The 19477-nt window shown below is 40.3% G+C and overlaps 1 protein-coding gene across 2 annotated transcripts in view; it reads left to right on the top strand.

Moving 5' to 3' along the window:
* Positions 1 to 1890: 1890 nt before the first annotated feature.
* The window catches only part of ADGRL3 (adhesion G protein-coupled receptor L3), a 220569-nt gene continuing 202982 nt past the window's right edge, over positions 1891 to 19477 (top strand). For both annotated transcript variants that reach the window (XM_065634786.1, XM_065634785.1), the window contains exon 1: positions 1891 to 2054. In XM_065634786.1, coding sequence (XP_065490858.1) covers positions 2000 to 2054 — 55 coding nt within the window. In that variant the 5' untranslated portion in view covers positions 1891 to 1999. The remainder of the gene's footprint in view (positions 2055 to 19477) is intronic.

Raw genomic sequence — 19477 nt, 5'->3', positions numbered from 1 at the left:
ATCTCTTCCGAACAGATTTAGATTGTCCAGAACCTGATTCAGCTTAAATAAAAAAAAAATCAGAAAACCTCCAGTCTTTGCTGCCTGGCTGAGCTTTTGCTTTAGGGAAGTTTACCTGAGCTTGGATAACTTTCCCAGTCTCTCTGTACCCTTTTCAAATTTTGTGGTATAAAAAGCCTCTCACTTTTAAAACTTTATAGAAGAGAAAGCTGTAGAAAAAAGTATGCATAAATAACAGCCAGAGGTGTAGCCTGATGCAGCCTCCTAAAATATAAATGGCAAACTTGATTGCTATTTAGAATGTATGATTTAAAATATTCATGAGTCTTGTCCCTATTTGGAAACCAAGCTTTAAATTTTATCAGTGACCATTCTGTTTAGTCCCAGCTCGAGCAAAGTTTTAATTTCTGGGATGTCTATAAAGAAAACCACTTGACTGAATATTGACCTTGGGCTTTTTAGTCACCCCAGCTACGGAACTGAGAAAAAGCTTTGGAAAGTAAATGCTGTATTTGAATGAACAAATCACAGGGATAGACTGGGGAGGAGAGAAGAGTGGGAAAATAATATCTTGGCAGTGCAAGCAGATATATTTATCAGAAAAAAATGCAGCTTGCTTATAGACTTTGGTTCTGAACAATGCGGGGTTTGATTTTGTTGATCAGCAAAGATAGCAGGCAAAACAAAGGCCACTTTGTTGTGCGGGAGTTTCAGCAATATACCCGCATCGCAATGGCATGCGGTGGAGTTTTTCGTATAGCTCTTTGGCTCCAACTGGGTTTTGAGTAAAAACAAAAGTTGGCAAAAACAGCTGCTTTGCTCAGAGAAGAATAACGTCTGTTGATCAGAGATTTTTGGAGAGATTTTTAATTAGAGCAGTGCTGTGAAGGCTGCAGAGTCTAGAGAGTTCAAAACAGATATGCAGAGTACTTTTCAATTCCTCATATTTTATCATCATTTCAAAGTCAGCGGGGAGCTCAGTCTCAAACTGATGCCATGGTTTAACTCTGTATAGTTGTGTGTTTTCCTGCCAAGTTTGAGTCACTGTGGCAATTTAGCCCCTTCTTGAGAGATTAAAATGATGGGAAGCTGGAATCCTTTCTCCAGTTAAGTGAGCGAAGGTTTCTGTTGAAGCATGGATCCTGATTTCCCTGTACTTTCTTGTAAGCATGTGGGATGGAGAAGACCACTGTTATTTTTTTATCCTGCAATGAATGGAGCTTTTCTAGGAGCAAGTGACTTCACTCCTGGGCAGTCACTGGAGAAAGTAGCTATAGGGTAAGGGGGACTTGGGGGCCCTATTTGGGTTCAAAACCTGCTCCAGATTTGGCAATTAAAAGCCATATAGGAGACATGTATGGGGCCAGCATGGAGCCTAAGCAGCACTTAAACCTATTGCAGCTCTGGAATTTCTCTTGGCTTGTGATGTATAGACACCCAAACATTTTCGGGAGCCTGGTTTAGAAGTCCGATGTACCTAGGATGCCATCCAACACATATGGACTTGTTTTTTCTAGTCAGCCTTGGGCCTGTGGACTCCCTGGACCTGTGGGCATCGTTGTTCACAACTTAAGCTCTGTTTTGAGAGAGGAAGTGGAGCATTAGTGATGCACAAACTGGCTTTCTGAAAAGAACGGATTTAAATTCCTGTTGTGTGTGGGAATGTACGTACAACTGAAGGGCTGGGGGGAAGACATGTTTGCCTTTACAGCTGTTGGCAGCAAAGAAACACAGCAAGACTTGATTGAAAACACCCCTCTTACTGTTTTACTAACTGCTTTTTTTTCTCCTTTCTTGTTTGTAGGTCTCAGATTCTGGATACTGGCTGTGGGATTTTTTAATTATTTTTATTATTATTTTTGATTGGCTTTTCCCCCCCTTTTTGGATGTGAATCGAAGGCCAACAGTTCAAGTGTCAGAACCAAGCGCAGGAGGACGCTCACCTTGTTTTGTCGGAAGCCTCATTTGCTGGGATATTTTCAAGGCTTCCTTCACAGTCATGTGGTCATCACAGCTGCTGTTCTTCACAATGCTCTTAACACCAGTAGCCCATGGTGAGTGAGAATATGGCAAAGATTTTGCCTACATTTTTTACCTAATGGTGTTTTTTTTCCAGGATGTTGATAATCTCTCCACACTTCCACCCCAGGTCTTTGAATTCCCAGACTATATTGTAACTTGTTCACTCCTAAAACAAAGAACTCTGGTCACATAAAGATTTGTTATTGAGTTTAGCTGTTATATTAAGGCAGACTTTTTTTCCTCATGCCCAAACATATTCTGTTGTCCGTGTGTCACTGGGGTTGTCTCTCCCAGCTTCTGCATGGAAATGAATTTTCCTTTTGTGAATACTGCTCAGTAAGGGGCTGCGTGTCCCCCTAAGCAGAAATATTTGGTCTTTTCATTAGCCAGGAAATCGTTAAGTGAAATCCAATGCAGTTAATTCTTGAGAGTTAGATTTTTAAAGCCTGGGTTTGTGTAGTGTGTATGTGGTGTGTTTGGTGTTGTGTGTGTGTGTGTTGGATTTTTTTGTTGTTTGGTGGTGGTTTTTTTTGTTTGTTTTTGGTTTTTTGTTTTTTTTAATATGAAACCCAAATGTAGGTGCCGGAAGTAAGTTGCAAAACTTCCTAAGTGCTGAATGGTTCAGGAACTCCTGTTCGCAGTGATGGTTGATAAATGCTCAGAGCAGCGGTTGAGAAAATCTGACTGCCTGATTTTCCTGGTGCCTAAATGGAAGTTGAGCTCCACCAAAGATTTCGTTTTAATTACAGGTCAGCGGGAACGTGCTGGTAAATAACATGATTCCTTGTTGTTTAGGCTGTGGGTCCCTACTTTTAAAATCTTCATCAGACTTTTTGTGCTTCATACGCGCTCTGTATGTGCGAAAACACTAGAGCGGAATTTTATAGCGAAGAAGTAGGTTAAAAAAATGGAATATGTGTAATTGGCTGAACATAGCTATTTATAGCACAACCTGTCTGCTCGTATCACTTATAACACCTTTGGGCACAAAGGTTATCTGTATTATCATTCTTCAAGAGAAACTCCTTGATGACTTGAAAATTAGAATGAATATTTAAACTGAGCCAACCAAGTGGGGTGGAATGAAAGAGCTGTTAGGAAAGGTGCTCTTGGTTCTTCTCCAGGAAAATTAAATGGTAAATGTTTTTAAAATCTTTATAATTCAACAACCTTAACAGTTAAAGCAATTAACAATTTGAATGTGCATCTGGCAGTTCTGGTTTTAACTCTCAATGCCACTATAGCTAGAAAATCCTACCTGATAGTCACAGTAAATGAAAATGTCACAAATGTCCTGGGAGTTGTGTTATGCTACAGATGAGCAAACAGAGATGCAGAAACTGGGTGCCTGGAAGTATTTCTACCCTCTGTGTTTTTCTACAAGTGAAGTATACAGGGTGGCTGCTGTGGTTTTTGTAGTTTTGGATGTTTAACAAGGCTCAAGAAGCATTTGAGTCCCTGTGTCATGGGCTGGAATGGCTTCTGGCCTGCAAGTGATGGCCAGAGTTGCTACAAACTGCTTTTAAAAACTGACTTCGCTATGTCTCGTTACCTTTTGGAGTTTCCTGACATAGTCTCATCATCTGTAGTGGTAGTTACATTAGAGATGGATTTCTAATCCAGTGATCTCATAAATTTGTTTTGTGTTGTGGTTTTTTTTGTTGTTGTTGGTTTTCGTTTTTGTTTTGTTTTTTTTTAAGGTGCTCTTTTTTAGTTATCTCATTTCTGAGTATATATTGTGTGTTTTGAGTTGTGATATCAAAGAGTGTATGACTTCGGTGAGCTGCAAGGTGAAAAGTAATCTTCCAGGATACTGCCCTGGCACAATGTCATCTTGTCGATAAGCTGTAGAAATAATGAAAAAGGAAAAAGTCATGAATCTTTGGAGGTTCCTGGGGATGACGTTAATCTGCTGTATCCAAAATGCACAGGCACTGTGTTGGCTAGTTTTGCTCAAGCTGCCCTGAAACATAGCTCGCAAAAAAATGAAACTATGTGAAATACTTAGAGATCATAGCAGATTTGGGTAGTGGATGATTCCTATGCTGTTGCTCTTCACTTGAATGTGCAAGCTGAAAGTGATCTTCCAAACAACACAACTCAGAGCAGTGTGGAACCCCCAGAAAGCTTTCCCGTCTTCTGAGCTCTAGCAAATCCATCTGTTGGATACAACTGAACCTGTTTTACAAATTAGAGAATTAGCTGCAGTAAAAAGCAAACAATACCATGGACAAAAATAAGAAAAAAAAATAAAAGAAATCAGAACTGCATGCTGTTGAGAGCAGGATAGGAAGGGTATTGAAATGTGATCACTGCGGGGTGAAATCTTGCATGTCTCCAAATAAGTAACTTATTTTAGGTTTTGGAAGAGTGCTGAAGGCATGTTGTATGCAAAGATCTTTATCATCCCATCAGATGGTTTTATTATTATTTATTCAAATTTATTTTTTTAAGGATTGTATTGTGTGCAGAATTTCCTGATGTGCAGCCAAGAATCTTTTTTTATTTTGTTATTCTAATGCTTTAACAGTCTAATACAAAATAGGACAACCAGTTATTATTACTCAGATTAAAGCAATAATCCAAATTGCCCAGTTTCTGTTGGAGATCGTTACCAATGCAATAAAATCAACAGGCAGGGTGATCTGCCTGTTGCCTCTGATGCTGCGCTCTTGCCGTGCAGTTGTGTCGTCATAATGAGCCATCAGCATCCGTGTTTCTGCTTGGGCAAAGCATGGTGTCGATGGTGGGGGTTGCTTCTTCCTGGATCGTGCAGCTGCTTGGGGTAATTTTTAATATGTTTTAACCCTGTATTTGTTAACAGGCTGCAGACTGTTCCCTCCTGATGATCCACGAGGTTAGTCATTGCTGTGATGACTTAAGTTTCTTCACCTTTTTCTCCATATACAATTTGATTTTTGGGGTAGTACCACACACTTGTTCAAAGCTAAGAATGTAACTTAAACCAGGCTGAAATTACAGAACAAACAATAGGTATCTGACATTAGAGTAGTTTTTACTATTACAGCTAGGATGGGCTAGATCCTAGAGCAAGTTGCAGGTGCAGCAAAAGTTTATTAAATACATTTGGGACAGAGCTAGGTTTAAGCTCAAATAAGTTCTAGTTCTGACACAGCCTGACAAGTTTTGGAGCCTGGTATTGTTTGGAAGCTTAAGGCATAATGCTGACACTTGACAACACCAAACTGGCAGGGCTGGAGTTGCTGCTGGCCCAACTCTGCATTTCCAAAAAAATATCTGAGTTGACTCCAAGAATTTGTTGATGTAGATTTGCAGCATAGCTGTAAAGTGACCTTTCTGCATTTAGGGACAGATGCCATCTTGTCTCTCTGTACGATGGGGCTGAACTAATTTATTATTTGCAGAGGAGCAAATGAAATTTGAAGTCCTCTCAAGTCATTGCAGCTGCAAGGAAGAGAAACCGTGTCTGCTCTCCTGCTCTGACCCTCCATGCTTCTCTCCTGTCTTCCAATGTTTCAGGGCGAGAGCCATGGCGAGGGAGGGCAGCGTCTTCACGAGGGGATGGCGAAGGTCAGGCTGATCTCTCCAGGCATTAGCAGGTCCAGATGCCAAGCCAGTTTCTGTGGGAACAGCGGAAATATTTATTGCTGAACAGTATGGGTAGTTGCCTGGCGACAATGATTCTGTTAAAGCAAGCCGCATTATCTTTCTTGGGGGAATATATGAAGCTAGCAAGCAGGTCCTTGGTGACAGAGTGCTGTTTAATGTGAGCTGAACATTTGCCTTGCTGCTATTTTAATACAGTGGAAATACTGTCACTGCTTAAAATACATCCTGTGTTTCTTTTCTACTTGTACAAGTGTTATGTTAGCTAGTGAATAGTGGATAATAGCCTTTTACTACAATACTCTTTATATAGTCAAAATGAAATACAAGAAATGTGTTTTATTAGTTGTGAAATAGCCAAGTTGTCTTCCAGGCTTCTGCCTAACTTCATTGTTTTAAAAGATTAATCATCCTTGAAATATGTATAACATTTGCTATTCTTGGCAATTCGTATTACCTGCAGCCACCTTTTCAATAGTGGAACAAGTGACTGAGAAAGGCTTTTCCTGATAAAAGGGGGTGGCTGTTCTGTGTATATACTACAGTGCTTTGTTTAGCAGCACTGTACTGAAATGGGGAGTATTAAGTTCCCTGTCTGATGACTGATTAGTCTATAAGCTGATAGAGGGTGAAATTCAACCTTGCAAAGGCTCTACATACCATTTAATTCTTCCTTAAGCCATTAAGCAGTGCAGAGATTTGTGTGCTCATGTCTAAATTTCACACTAAAGGAGGAGATATTTGAGGGATTTTCTGATATTTTTTTGTTCTTCAGTGTTTGGCAATGTCTCTGCTCATAGCATCTTGTACTATTTTCACTTGCTATTTGCACCAAAGCACATTTTCCACTGGATGCGCAACTCTCTGCCATCAGCACCGTTTGAGTCGTGATGGAGCTATAGGATTTAACTACAGAAGCAGGCTGGTGACTAGGGCCTGAATTAACATATATAAGTTATCCTTCCCTATAGGCTTCTGCTATGGCATAGAGTGGCAGGGCATGTGTGTTTCTTTCTGGACTCCAGCAGTAGAAAATCTGCTTGCTCTTGCAGCGATAGGATGGGGGAGCTGTGTTATCCTGCAGACCTGTAACCTCTGATGCTGGTTTCGTTTGTAGCTATTTCTTGACTGATCTCTAGTGACCAACTCTGGGTGCTCTGAGGGCGGTTTTTTTGCGTTAATTAAGCCCTAAGATATGACAGCATGTGAATTACAGTGTAGTAATTCACGCCCCAGCACATTCCAGCACAAAGATGAAGGCCAAATGGCCTCTGTGCAGCTAAGTGTGAATTACTGAACCATAATTTAATTCCAATTATATTTTGCTGTGATTATAAAAGTGGTTTTGTTAGTGAACTTGTTTAAGAAAAGTTACTTTTGGAAAAAAAAAATTGAAAAGTACAAGATCTTGTCAAAAAGAGGGGTAAGTAACATCCTGCAGATGTTTCTGGCTAGCAAGCTAGCCATGTCCCTGACTAGTCCCTGTCATAGCTGAGTGCAGGGTAAATAAGCAATAGCTATTAAAAGTGGGCTCTTCCTGAGGAACCTACTCTCTGAATCAGTTTTACTTGTACTCTCAGCAACTTCTAGCTGATCAGGACATCGATGGGGCCAGGGCTGTTTTATTTCTGGTGGATAGTTGGGTTTTAGCAGCCCAATGAAAACCGTGATAAACCACATAAGTAGTAAGTATCTGTGATATCATTAGTATGGTTTGGCTTTATATGTAAATTAAAAAAAAAAAAAAAAAAAACCAAACCAAAAAACCCCCCAAAAACAACAACAACAAAACCCCAAAAAACCAAACCCACACCACAAAACACCAAACAAAAACCCCACAACTCCAAACAAACAAAAAACCCTTTCTGACTTCTCCAAATGAATATGTTAGAATAAGCTTGGTGTGCCCATCCTTCCCATGCAGCTGTAACACATCATTTCTGGATGTGAATACACCCACAGATGGGATATCACTCCTGTTCTTCTCAGTAACATTGGCTAAGCTTAAACCATTGGAGCTAGAAAGCAAAAAAATAAATAGAAGTTAGTTTGAAGGGTTGTTTGGCCCTAGTTCTCCCATCCATGTAAGCAGGGCATGTTGAAGTATTTTAAAATGAGCAGAGTGAGCGTGAGGGAATGAATTATGGCCATCTTTGTTCTCTCACCACATCCTCATTTGCTGCTAACTTGCTCCTGCAAGATCTGGGCAAATGTGCTGCTTTCTTCTGTCAGGAAGAATACCCTTGGCCCAGCCCAAACAGCGAGCATTTCATTGCAAATGAAACTGCCGATTCTCTAGAAGAAATCTCTAATATCCATTTTATCAACTCCGCAGTCATGTTAAATTAATCCTAGAGCCATCTGATGTTTATTACCCCATGGAACATTCGCTGTTTTTCAGTTGGTTCCTTCAGTGATTGTGATTTCTTCAATTGGTTATGTTTTTCATTAATGTGGTTTTATTTGAATTTGGAGAGATTTCCTACTGCTGAATGAGCAACTCATCTTGGAAAGATGCTCTGGGAAGAACTGAAAAGCATGTTGGAGAGTCCAGAAGCTTTTCCTCACTTGGAATTTCCCTGATTTCCAGGAAATTGTTTGGTGGTGGGTAGAACCCTCCAAATATCTGTCCTGGTGCCTGGCAGGACCATCTCTGTTCCCTTATTGTTTCAAGCCGGGGGATGCTCAATGGGTTTTCAGCCACCGCCCCACAGATTATATGGTCTGCCCATCACAGAGAGCATAGGATTGGGCTGCTGGGTTTTAATTACAGTGTGGTATTGAATGCATACCTTAAACTCAGGGAATTGAAGTTAGAGCAACATCTACTGTTATATATTTCCTTATGCTTTGCTGTGCTGGGCTGCTTTCTGCAGTGGCTCCTAGTGTTGGTGTCTTGCTACAGATCCTGAGGTGTGACTTTGTTTGATGCAAGATTCACAATGCTAAGAATCCTCCTAAGTCAGTCTGTAGATTAGGGTGGTTGGACAGAGGAAGAAGTGAGAGCTAGAAATATGTAATTTGGGTATCATCATTCTTTCCTGTGCTGTAGTCTGTAGACACTCTGGTTCCTGAGGGCCTTTAGAAGCTCAGTCCAAGTGCTGGTTGTTCTTAAATCTCTAGAACATAGAGCCATAAATAAATGGTATTTTAATACTGAGCTTTTAGGGTCTGATTGAAATCCCATGCAAGTTGGTGATTACATGCAAATGCACTTTGAATCTGGTCTGCTCAGCCTGGAGGGGTTATTTTGGGGAAAGCTGGAGTTTAACGTGGGAGACATGATACCCTGGGCTTGTGTTTGCAGAATTTTCTCTCCAGTCTTGGTGCTCTCAGTGAGGCTGTTCCCCAAGCATTGTGCTTGGTCCATATTCTCTTGGGACCAGGTTCCTTTCAGGCTCTTCTAGGAAGAACTAGCAGTCATCAGTGCTGCTGATTTAATAAGGATTGTTTTTTCTATGCAGCTCTTGTTGCTGAAGATCTGTTTCCAATTTTTAATTTGCAGTGTTTTGTTTCTATTAACTGAGATGCTGGAGGCTGTGGTAAGGGTTGATTTAGCATCAAGAGAGCAGATGACAAAAAATGGAAAAATAGCTTTGGTATGTCAATCTTGTGTAATACTCCTCTCTCTAAGGGGACGGAGGAGGGGGGCTTGGCTCCTTTGGAGTTCAAGGTGCAGATGAAGAAACCCACAAGGCAGTGAAAGCCAGGCTAGTGCTCGCGGCAACAACCACATCTCCAAATCCATCCTTCCCCTGAGGAGCCTCTGCTCCTCTGCCAGAGGGGAGCGTTCGACATTCCCCCTTATTCCTCCACTTTGCAAGATAGATTCACGGCCAAGCGCTGTTTATCACTTAAACCAATATTTTGCTAGTATTACTGCTCACTTGCATGCGTATGTGATTTATAGGCATTCCTCCTTAAAACATGCCACTCGTAATAGTTGTAGGAAAATCCAGGTCACTGAATTTCTTATATGTGTATTTTTTATATATATATATATATACACACACATACATGGATGTGTGTGTGCTTTATATATGAATTTTCACACTCTATGTATAAATAAACCTATAGAGAGCTCGTCTATCAAAACTTGGCATAATGCAGGGAAACTTTTAATATGCCTTCATTTCCCTGATGTGACTTGAAATCTGGCCTGTCATTGCAATTTGTAATCTTATAGGCATATGCAATTAAAAATCTTACTATCAGATATTACTCTGGGGGAATTCTGAGGACTAAGAAATTTAATAATGTTTAGTTGTTTAATTTAATTGGGGGGAAAAAATAAATAATTTGGCCTGTTGATCAGATGCCAAATACATAATGAATTTCTGTCATCAGCAGACACCTTAGAGTCTCCGAGCTCCGCTGACAAAAGTGCTTGGAAGTCATGTGTTACAGCATCAGACAGCCATAAAAAAAATAAAATTAAGTACTTGCTTACCTTTATGCATGTGTCTGACAAACAGGTTCAGACGTAAACTTCCCAGGAAAGGCAGAATCATTCTATTTTGATGCTTGGCTTGATGCGGATTCACATTTTGTCCTGTGTGCTGGCTGTTCCCCAGTCACCTATATAATATCTGAGCTCTTTCTGCCGTTCTCTCCCTAAGGGCATGGAATTGTGGTCTATCTTCGCTAACCAGCCAGCAGTTCTTGCAAAGCATAATAACTTAATTATTTAGGGCCTGTGCTGATTAGCTTTACATCTTGAGGCTGCGTGGACTCTCAGCTGTGGAACATCTGGTGCCAACCGTGTTTCTCAGGACCCTTGCACAAATACAGCCTCTTTCTTTTGGGTTGTAAATATATGACAGATGTGACACTCTCCAGCTCTGGGCGGGGGGTGCACTGGCATGTTGAATTTCATAATCCCTTATGGGCCAGTTGGCAAAATGCAATCAGGAATAACTCTTGAGGAGGGCTGGCGTATCTAATGTCACTCTGGAATGCTTTTTTGGGGAGAAGCTTGAAGAAGGACAAGCTGAGGGCACAGAAAAGTTGATACAATGAGATGGAGTCAGTCTGGCACTTAGGAAAATGCAGTGCATTAAAAAGGAGAAACTCTGAAGTAATGGCAGCTGCAAGGTACAAACCTCTGAGAGTGCATCAAGACTCACAACCAGTTTAGGTGACAAGACCATTGTAATACGCTTCACTGCAGATTGTGATTACTGATGGTTTACACTGGAATATGGCAATCTGAATATTTTACGGAGCTGCCAAATGTTCCTTAGTTTTTATAAATGCCTTCAGTTATACAGTAATAATGCTTAAACTGCTACAGCATTATGTGTGAAGCCAAATGCACGTGTAAGATGTATAGTAGCCAGATATATTGCCTGGGAAGTAATAGAAATGCTAGTTAAAGCTGTGGGGAAAGAGCTAGTTAGAGCTGGAAAGTAATAGTAATGCTGGTTAGAGCTGTGGGGCAGTGTTACAGCAAAAGTATTTGTTCTTTTTGGCAAAGCCAAGAATGTTTGTTTATAAAGTTGAATACATGGCTTTGAGGATATGGAAAAAAAAAAATTTATTTTGATGCAGAGTTTGCTGTCATGTCTCAGGTGAGTTGCAAATTCTACAGCTTTAAGTGTGTCATATTATCTCCTGATCAAACTTCTTGTCCAAAATACATTTTCTGGGGTGATCCACCTTGCCCTCTGTGGGCCAGAAGAGGTGATGCCAGACCTGACTGTTTAAATTGAGCTGTGCAAAATTAAGATTACGTATGCAGACACTACAAGTTTCTCCACTCTTGAGGGGAGAGGTTGATCAAGTTTTGCTTTTATTAGATTATAGAGTTCAGTGCAAAGTTTAGAAGAAAATCATGCAAAGAAAGCAAATGAAGAGTGAAAGCAATGTACTTCATGCTGGCAAAATGATGCTATAGTATAGTAGAGTGAAGGGCTTTTCTCCTTATAAAGATCCTTAAATACCTTACAAACACAATAGTCAACGTTATTTTTCTCTCCCTTACCTTCATTCCCTTCCTGTTTCCCAAACGAGGAGCAGAGACACCCCACACTCCCCTTAAAATACCAAACTTTGCATATCATCGTGTTGGTGGCGAATTGCGACTGTTCCTCAGAGACTGTCTCCAGGGTAACTTTGTTTGCAAAGTCCTCAAGAGGATGCTGCTCTTTAGACTTGGTTCTGGGAAACAAAGCTGCTTTTTTGCTTTATGTCCTCAAACACATTGCATTATAACACTTCGAAGATGTCCGAGTGCTCACTTGAACCCAACAGAATGCACAAGACCATCATGCCAGAGTAGAGCAGGATGAAATAGGTGTCAACAGGATGTTTTGCTAGCAAATGTGTCCGCTTAGGGATTAAAATAGACGTTCAGTGAACCAAGAATTTGCTTGAATGCAGAGGTATCTTGTTTAAAAGCACACTCTTTGTTTCAGGAGCTGCACTGTTTGGAACAATTCCTCTCTTCGTATTGCTCCTCCTGAGTATTAATTGAGGGCCATTTAACTGATTGACTCCCTTTCAAGTAGAGAGCTGTAGTAAATAATTTATTACTTGACTAGGAGGTTATGTGATGGCTGAGATTATTGATGTGGCACATGTAGTCTGTCCCTTTAGCAGGAAGAAAGAAACATAAGAAAACATTTTACTTAACTTTTCTCCTGCAACTTCAGTGCAGATTGTACATTGATACTGGGAAACTTTTCCTCACATACCTGTGTGCAATGCAAAAAGAGACCTGAGAAGGTAGAAAACTTGCACCTCTAGGAAATAGGCTGATGAGATTTGTGGTGGTCTTTGGGGGAGACACGAGTTAAATAAGCCTCATTGTTCTGAAAAGATATAATAGCTTGTTTCATGGGCAAGGGCAGTAAAGACTGAGTTCTCATTTTGGATTCTTTCCTCCACTGGAGAAGCTGGTTGGGGTCTGTCTGCACTGCCAGCCCACTCAACTTTTGCAGAAATTTATTTTTTCTCTGTCCTTTTTGCTAGACTGGATTCCAAATATACAACAGGCTAAAATTGGTTAGGGGGGATAGTGCCAAGCAGATGTGGTCTTTATAACATGGTGTGTGAGCTCAGTGTCCGTAGAGAATGAGCCAAAACAAGAAGAACAAGAAAAGGGGAAAAAACCAAACCACCAACACCACAAAACACCAACAAGTCATTTTATGGAATTAGCTGCTGATTGCACGTGATCTGTGATGATGCTGCTGAAATGAAACCCTGTAGGATGCTATTGCAGGCAGGGCCTCATTTTCACAAAGTTTCTGGACCTGACACCAGTTTCCTTAACTTGACACCTCTTTGTTCAAACAGAATATCAAAATGGCACTTAAATTACACTGTGAGTGAAGAGCTTAATAATAATCATGCGGTGTAATGTGTTTAAATTAAAGCATAGTGTTGTTTCAGTCTGGGATTTCAGATTTAACTTTCAAATGCTTTTCATCTCCGTATTGCAAATTCGACAGATGCAGTTTGTTGGTAGTAGGTTGTAAAGACTATTTTCCTTTTTCTGACCTAAAGGAAACAGAGTTTATTTGCATTTGGGTGGGAGTTTGCAGCACAGTGAATTGGCAGTAAACTGATACTTCAGGTCTTGTGTTTTTCAAAAAACAATTCCTCCCAGTTTGTTGGTGGGGTGTGGTGGTTTTTTTGTTTGGATTTTTTTTAACCTATAATACATTTATACAAGACACTTTTTTTTTTCTTCTTCTTCTAGACATATCCCATTTTCTGTTCAGGAGCTCATATGGAAATTTTCACAGACTAATTGGCAACAACAAAATCTTGTAAAATAGAATAATGTTACTTGAGACTGCTTTTGTATTCTTTTTTTATCATAACGTGAATGCTTTAAATTTCATGTGTGTAGAAGGTAGCGACATTGGTTTGCAGTGCAGACACCCAACATGCTATGTGTGTTATGGATATGCTTGGTACTACTATTATACTATTTGTATCCTGTGCTGTTTTTATTTTAATTCTGCTGCCAATCTAAGCTTAGATCTGCAAAGGCAATGATGAAAAGTTGGGAAATGTCATGGGGTCCTTCGTGTGGGACCCTTCTTGGTCACTGGGTACCTGCTCCTTGGGTGATCCCCAGGTAGGGGAGAAAGCAAAGAAAAACAAGCATAAAACTCTGGTGCCCTGCCAATCTTTCCCCCTTTTTCTCCTGTGCTCAGGGGGCTTATTTGTTTGTTGATTCATTTATTTATTCACAAATTTTCAACCTCTGTGGGGAAGGAATTTTGATTATGTCCAATAAAATTGTCTAGGAAAAAATTATTTTAAGTAAATTCTGCCATTACTGGCTCTAGTTAGTTATTTGCCTAATTTTGGACCAGCTAGTTTAATAGCAAGCAGAATCATCAGCAGAAAGTGTACGCGCTGAAAACCTTGCAAAAATGCAAGATGAAACTCTTGACGTTAAAGACATTCTATAAAAATTCTGGAAACTTTCACAGAGGGAATAGGAATGATTCAATAATTCACTTGACTTTTTTTTTTTTTAAAGACTTCCTATTTTGAGGTTTGACATTTTTCCTATTGCAGCATGATTTTTTTTCCCATCAGAGCCAGCTGTTGGCTGAGTTTTGGTGGAGACATATTCAATATGTGCTTGTTAAGAGAAGTCTGGATCATTGTGAGGGCTCCTGGAAAGGTCTTATGCTTCATTTGCCCTCGCTGGATGGAGAAAAACAGACCCACATGAAAAATGTGATTTTTGTATTTGCTGGCTAGGCCAGAAATTGGAGTAATATAAAAAGAAAAATAGTTTTGGTTGGGTTGTATTTAAAATCATTTGGGGGTGAGGGTGTCAATTTTCTAACTAAGGGAAAACTTCTAACCAGGAGGAAACCTCTTGACTCAAACCAGCTTGGCCTAAGCTATATTTCATCATGAGTCCAAATGAAATGTTTTATCGTTCCCCTTTAGATTTTTTAAAATAATGTTTTAGTCTAACATTCTCCTAGATTATTTCAAAATAAACCTCCAGAAGGCGTTTGGCGATTTTTAGAACTATTTTTTGGTGATTACACTATTTAAATGAAAGAAAAATTACTGTGTTAGGCAGAAAAAACCCTCATCTCCTGCATTACTGAATGTTGGCACTGTTGTCTTGTATCTTGGGATCTTTTGCAGCATACTTTGTGATATTTAGTGTTTTTCCTAAAAGATCTACTGTGTAGAAATAAGTGATTACCTTAGGCATTCAGTCGTTCTTTAAAAACAACTCTGTTGCAGATTATCTCTTTTTTAATGTATTATTTCCTACAAATTCTACTATACAACCTGGCTGCAAAGCAGGTTTGTTTCAATATATATCTGAATGCAGAACTGTGTTGCTCTTCCTGGCTTTCTCAGTCTTAAAAAATATCAGTATCCTCTAAAGTGGATTCCCAAACAGTGGTACAGTGTGGTGCAATCGGAAGACTCAGGGAGAAATTCAAGCTTTTGATGCCAACCAGCTTGTAAGAAAAAAAGATATGAAAGCACCTGTACATGAGCACTGAGGAGAGATGCTAGAAAAGTAAAGGAGTGCAGCACGGGTGTATTTGTCAACATAGATGTGTCTAGAAGTCTATTATTAATTAGAAAATGTTCCACTACAAATTATGAAAATTAGCAGGAGACTGATTTCAGTTACTCTTGTTCGCTCTCATTAACACTTCAGCATAATGCACGCTTCAGTCAAAGAATGGAACCTTTTTTGTGCCTTTTGAGTGCCTCAAAAAAGGCCTTGATTTATACTCTACTTTTCAGCCTAATTAAAGTTGATGATTAAAACATGCAGGTCCCTTAAGATGACTCTGCTAAAGTGAAGATTTTTTTTTTTTAATAAGCTGAATAATGTTTAATGTTCAGGGTAAAACTGTCTGAAAATGGAATTACAGCATCTCATTATGTTTTGTATTTAAACTTAAGTAATTAACATCAACACCACCACTGATTGTGGATGTTACTGTGGAAGATTATACACAGTTACTGAAATCATCATGTATGAATGACTGTTTGGAAAAGCACAGCCTTAAGCATAAGCAGGTTTGGTATTTTAAGGGGGGGGCAGAAGAAGCTAAAATATTGGGATAAAGGAGTCTGAGCATGTGCTGATCACCCTGCTCCTTGGTCGCATTATTTTTAGTATTTTTTGAGGCTGCACAGGGGGTTCTCCCCGTGTGCAGCATCTTGCGAGATCCATGTGTCCTGTGGCAGGGAGTATTTTAAAATGCTGCACAAGCACTCCTGCTTTTTATGTGCTGTTGTATTACTTGAGATGAAGGGCTCTGTTAGGCTGTCACACTTACAGTGTATGATTTGGCCTGATTTGATTTTGGTCAGTGATTTAGGCAAGTTACATCACATGGTTTCTGGATTCAAGAGACTAGCAGGGCTCAGTCTTGTGATGCTATAAAGCCTCCTTTGCCAGAAGCAGAGTAATCTTTTTGCTGGATGGCTTATACGGGAGCTCTGGGCAGCTCGAGCCTCCCAAGATCAAACTCTGAGGACTGCAGCCATTATTCCAAACTTTCAAGGCATTGCTCTGGGTCACATTATCTACTTGCGATGGAGGAAGCGGGTATAGTTTGTGCTTGGGGAAGCAGTGGCAAACATTAACTCTGCTAGCATTTTATAAAATCTGATGCAAATGGTCTCTTGCAAGAAATGTATGCACAAAGAGAGGCAATGACAAAATCTGTGTGGTGGACTGTTAGCCTGGTGTCCCCAGCTTCTCCAGGGATATGGCAGGGTCTGTATTTAACCTGATCAGCAAGAGTGGTGCTTTAGTGTTGTCAAATTATGCCAAGAATTCACAGGGGAATGAAACCTTAACCTTTTTCACCGTGTTACATGGAGGTGTTAGAAGGATTTTAAATAATGAGACCTGCTGAAAATGATTCTCTCATATAAACAGAATATAAATGCTGTAAGTGCATGGCTGGTCTAATCCTGAGACTGCTTTAGCTTGTCTGTCTGCTGGGCTGGGAACTGTGTCCAGCCAGTATTTTCTGTAGCTCTGGGATGCATGCTGTGTCCAGGCTGTACTTACAAAGATATCACTCCAAAACAGGGTGACTGTGTTCAGTTGACTTACAGAATATTGCACTTGGCCCATTCTAAGCTACATTGAGTGGCACCGAACCAAAATCCCCCAAAGGAAACCTGGAAAGATGATCTGGAGAGCAACTGCTCTCCTGGGTCTTATCTCCTACAAATGCCTCCGGGCTCAGCTGGTGTCCCTCCAAAGGGCTCTGTCACCCTTTGGGTTTGCCGGAAAAACTGTCCCCATGGCACAGTTCTCACTGTCTTCCGCATCGGCACACCTGGGTTTAGACATGCAGGTGAATTTGCTAATGGTTTTTTTATAAAATTTCAGGTCATTATTTTAATAGCTGGCACTGTTCTGTGATGTGGCTGGGGAGGAGGACAGAGCAGGTGATACCATCAAAAGAATGGAAACACTGATATGAGAAGATTTTTTGTAGAAATGTAACCTGTGTGTTTTCACGCTTCGCGTCCTCAAAAAATAAAAGGTTTTAGCCCTCTATGTTTAATAGGTTGCAGTGCAATGTAGATGTGGGTATCAAATGAAACAGACTCTCTAATTTTACTTACTCCAATTATTGTCCTTGAAACAAATTATGTTTTCAGTCTCATTTATATCTAAAAGGAAATTGTAATCCCTTGTACATTTATCTAAAGTGTAATAGCCTTTTGTTTCTGCTACTCATCCTTCCTTAAGGGGAAAGCAGATATTAATTCTGCTTAGATTTTTGCATTTCTGTAGAGTTTGGTACTTGTTTGTGAGCAAGTGCTGGATTAGCTCAAGGCTCTTGACTTTGTTGTTTGGCATTTTCGGACACATAGACACTGTTTGAGCAGGTGTAACCAGCAGTATGTTTGGGAAGTGTTGGGAATCCTGGATTACTGGGAAACAGCTTCTGAAATGGGGAGTTTATTCTGGCATTGTGGTTTAGAGCTTGTGTTGTGTTGGCAGCAGAACATTCCTAGCTGAAGAAGCAAGGATCTGATGAGGGGTTGCTTGCTTTTCCTGTTTTGAAGAAGGCTAGTGATTTAATTTTCCTTTCACTGTTCTTATACATGACAAATAATTTAGTTGTTTGGCTTCCTTATTGGAGGAAATCTCTGCTTTAGAAAAACAAGATCTGTTTTTTACATTTTATTCTCATAATAAAAGGAATGTGAAAGGAATTTCACCGAGTCAGTGAAAAATAGCTCTATTACAATAGCTACTGTAGGTGAATCTTAAAATTTATTTTTTAATGAAGTCATGAAAGGCATTGGCAATATTAACAGTGTGCTTAGGTCTGTTTCTCTCTTTTTTTAAATTAAAAATAAATCTTCTGGTTCCATTTGTGTTAATACACTTAGTAAATAATTGGGTAGAGAAAGAGCTGCAGGAGGAGCGAGGCTTGGAGTTAACAACCAAAAGGGGAATGCAGTGGATTTTAGTTGTACTCTTTTGCCCAAAGATTTTTTTTTTTTTTGTCTTGTAAATGTTAGAAGCTCATGGTCCTTGAAACAGATCCACAGACTCAAGGTCACTGTAAACTCTTTGTGCCAGGAGTTAAATGTGCCGTGGATGCTCTGAGACTGCCTTGACATTTGGAGTGAGACATACAAGGATGCTCTACATGTTCACAACACTTGTGTCTTCTCATCAATCTCTTCACTGGTTTTCTTGTTCTTCCTGCATTTCGGTCAAGATTCTTATTTCCTCCTGCTTCTTAAGTCACTGAATCATTTCTTTCTGCTTCCTTTCTTACTCCCTTCTTCTTTCCAGCTGCCTCTTGTGCCCCAAAAAAAAGAAATAATTATTTTTTCTCTCTTTCTGCTCTGCCATCAGTCTCTTCTGTTGTCTCCAGGGTGACCTCTTGCCCTCTCATGCTTGAACTGTTATTCTTTGTCTCGATGTGTCAAAAATTAAGTTCTCTTGGGCATAGAGTGTGTCATCCATGTCATCTTTATTTGCTTAGGAAGGTGCCACAGACGTTTACGGCACTGCGGGTGTAGTGATGGTAACGGGGAAAGAGAACAGTGGAGTGGCTGAATGCTGCCTTTGCTGAAACTTGGTCCTTTTTTAGTTTTGATGGAGGGAAATACTGAAGGTCATTTAAAAAAAATTGTGAAACTCTGTTCCTTGCATCCTTGCCTAGCAAGATCTGTTCCTGTTATCTCACTGGCAGGATGCTGGAGTGGATATTAATGTCAAGAGTTTTGAGATAAATGACAGCCACGTTAATTGGGTAGGCATTGGGGCTCGACTTGAGAACCTAACGTTTTTATAGGTGTGCTTGGGGCAACCTTGGGGAGTGTGTTGAAAAGTTACTGGGCTCTGGTATCAGCTGCGAGGTACGTTAATGTGACCACAGGATTGCTCTGTCTGTATGGCTTGAATTGCCGGAGAGGGAGGTTGGGGAAGCTGCACATGTAGCCTGGAAGGAGATGGACTCTGCATATATCAGTTTTTTTCAGCTGTACCTGCACAGTATGAGCTGCTGCTGATCAGACACACACCTCCTGCTCAGGTGGGGATTTTTTGGGAGGTTTAAGGGAGCTACAGCCAGATCCAGAGAAGTATTTAGGCATTTCAGCTCTCATTGAAATCAGTGGGAAGTTAGAAAATAAATAAGATGTCAGAACTATTAGTACTTTTGTGGATATCTGTGTTTGGCATTGAGCAGAGCAAAAACTTCACAAGTTCCCAGCTTTGAACTGTGCGTGGGTTTGGGTTTTCCTGGAAGGCTCCTGATGCAGCAGAGGTGGTGATACAGATGTCTTGTCCCGGCTCAGCAGGTGACAGGGATGGGGGGCTCTGCCTTGGAGAGCAAGAACACAGACGCTTTGCATCGACTATCTC

The sequence above is a fragment of the Caloenas nicobarica genome, chromosome 4, assembly GCF_036013445.1.
Source record: "Caloenas nicobarica isolate bCalNic1 chromosome 4, bCalNic1.hap1, whole genome shotgun sequence".
NCBI lineage: Eukaryota > Metazoa > Chordata > Aves > Columbiformes > Columbidae > Caloenas > Caloenas nicobarica.
The sequence above is the reverse complement of the archived record's forward strand: the minus strand, read 5'-3'. Positions and strand labels throughout refer to the sequence as shown.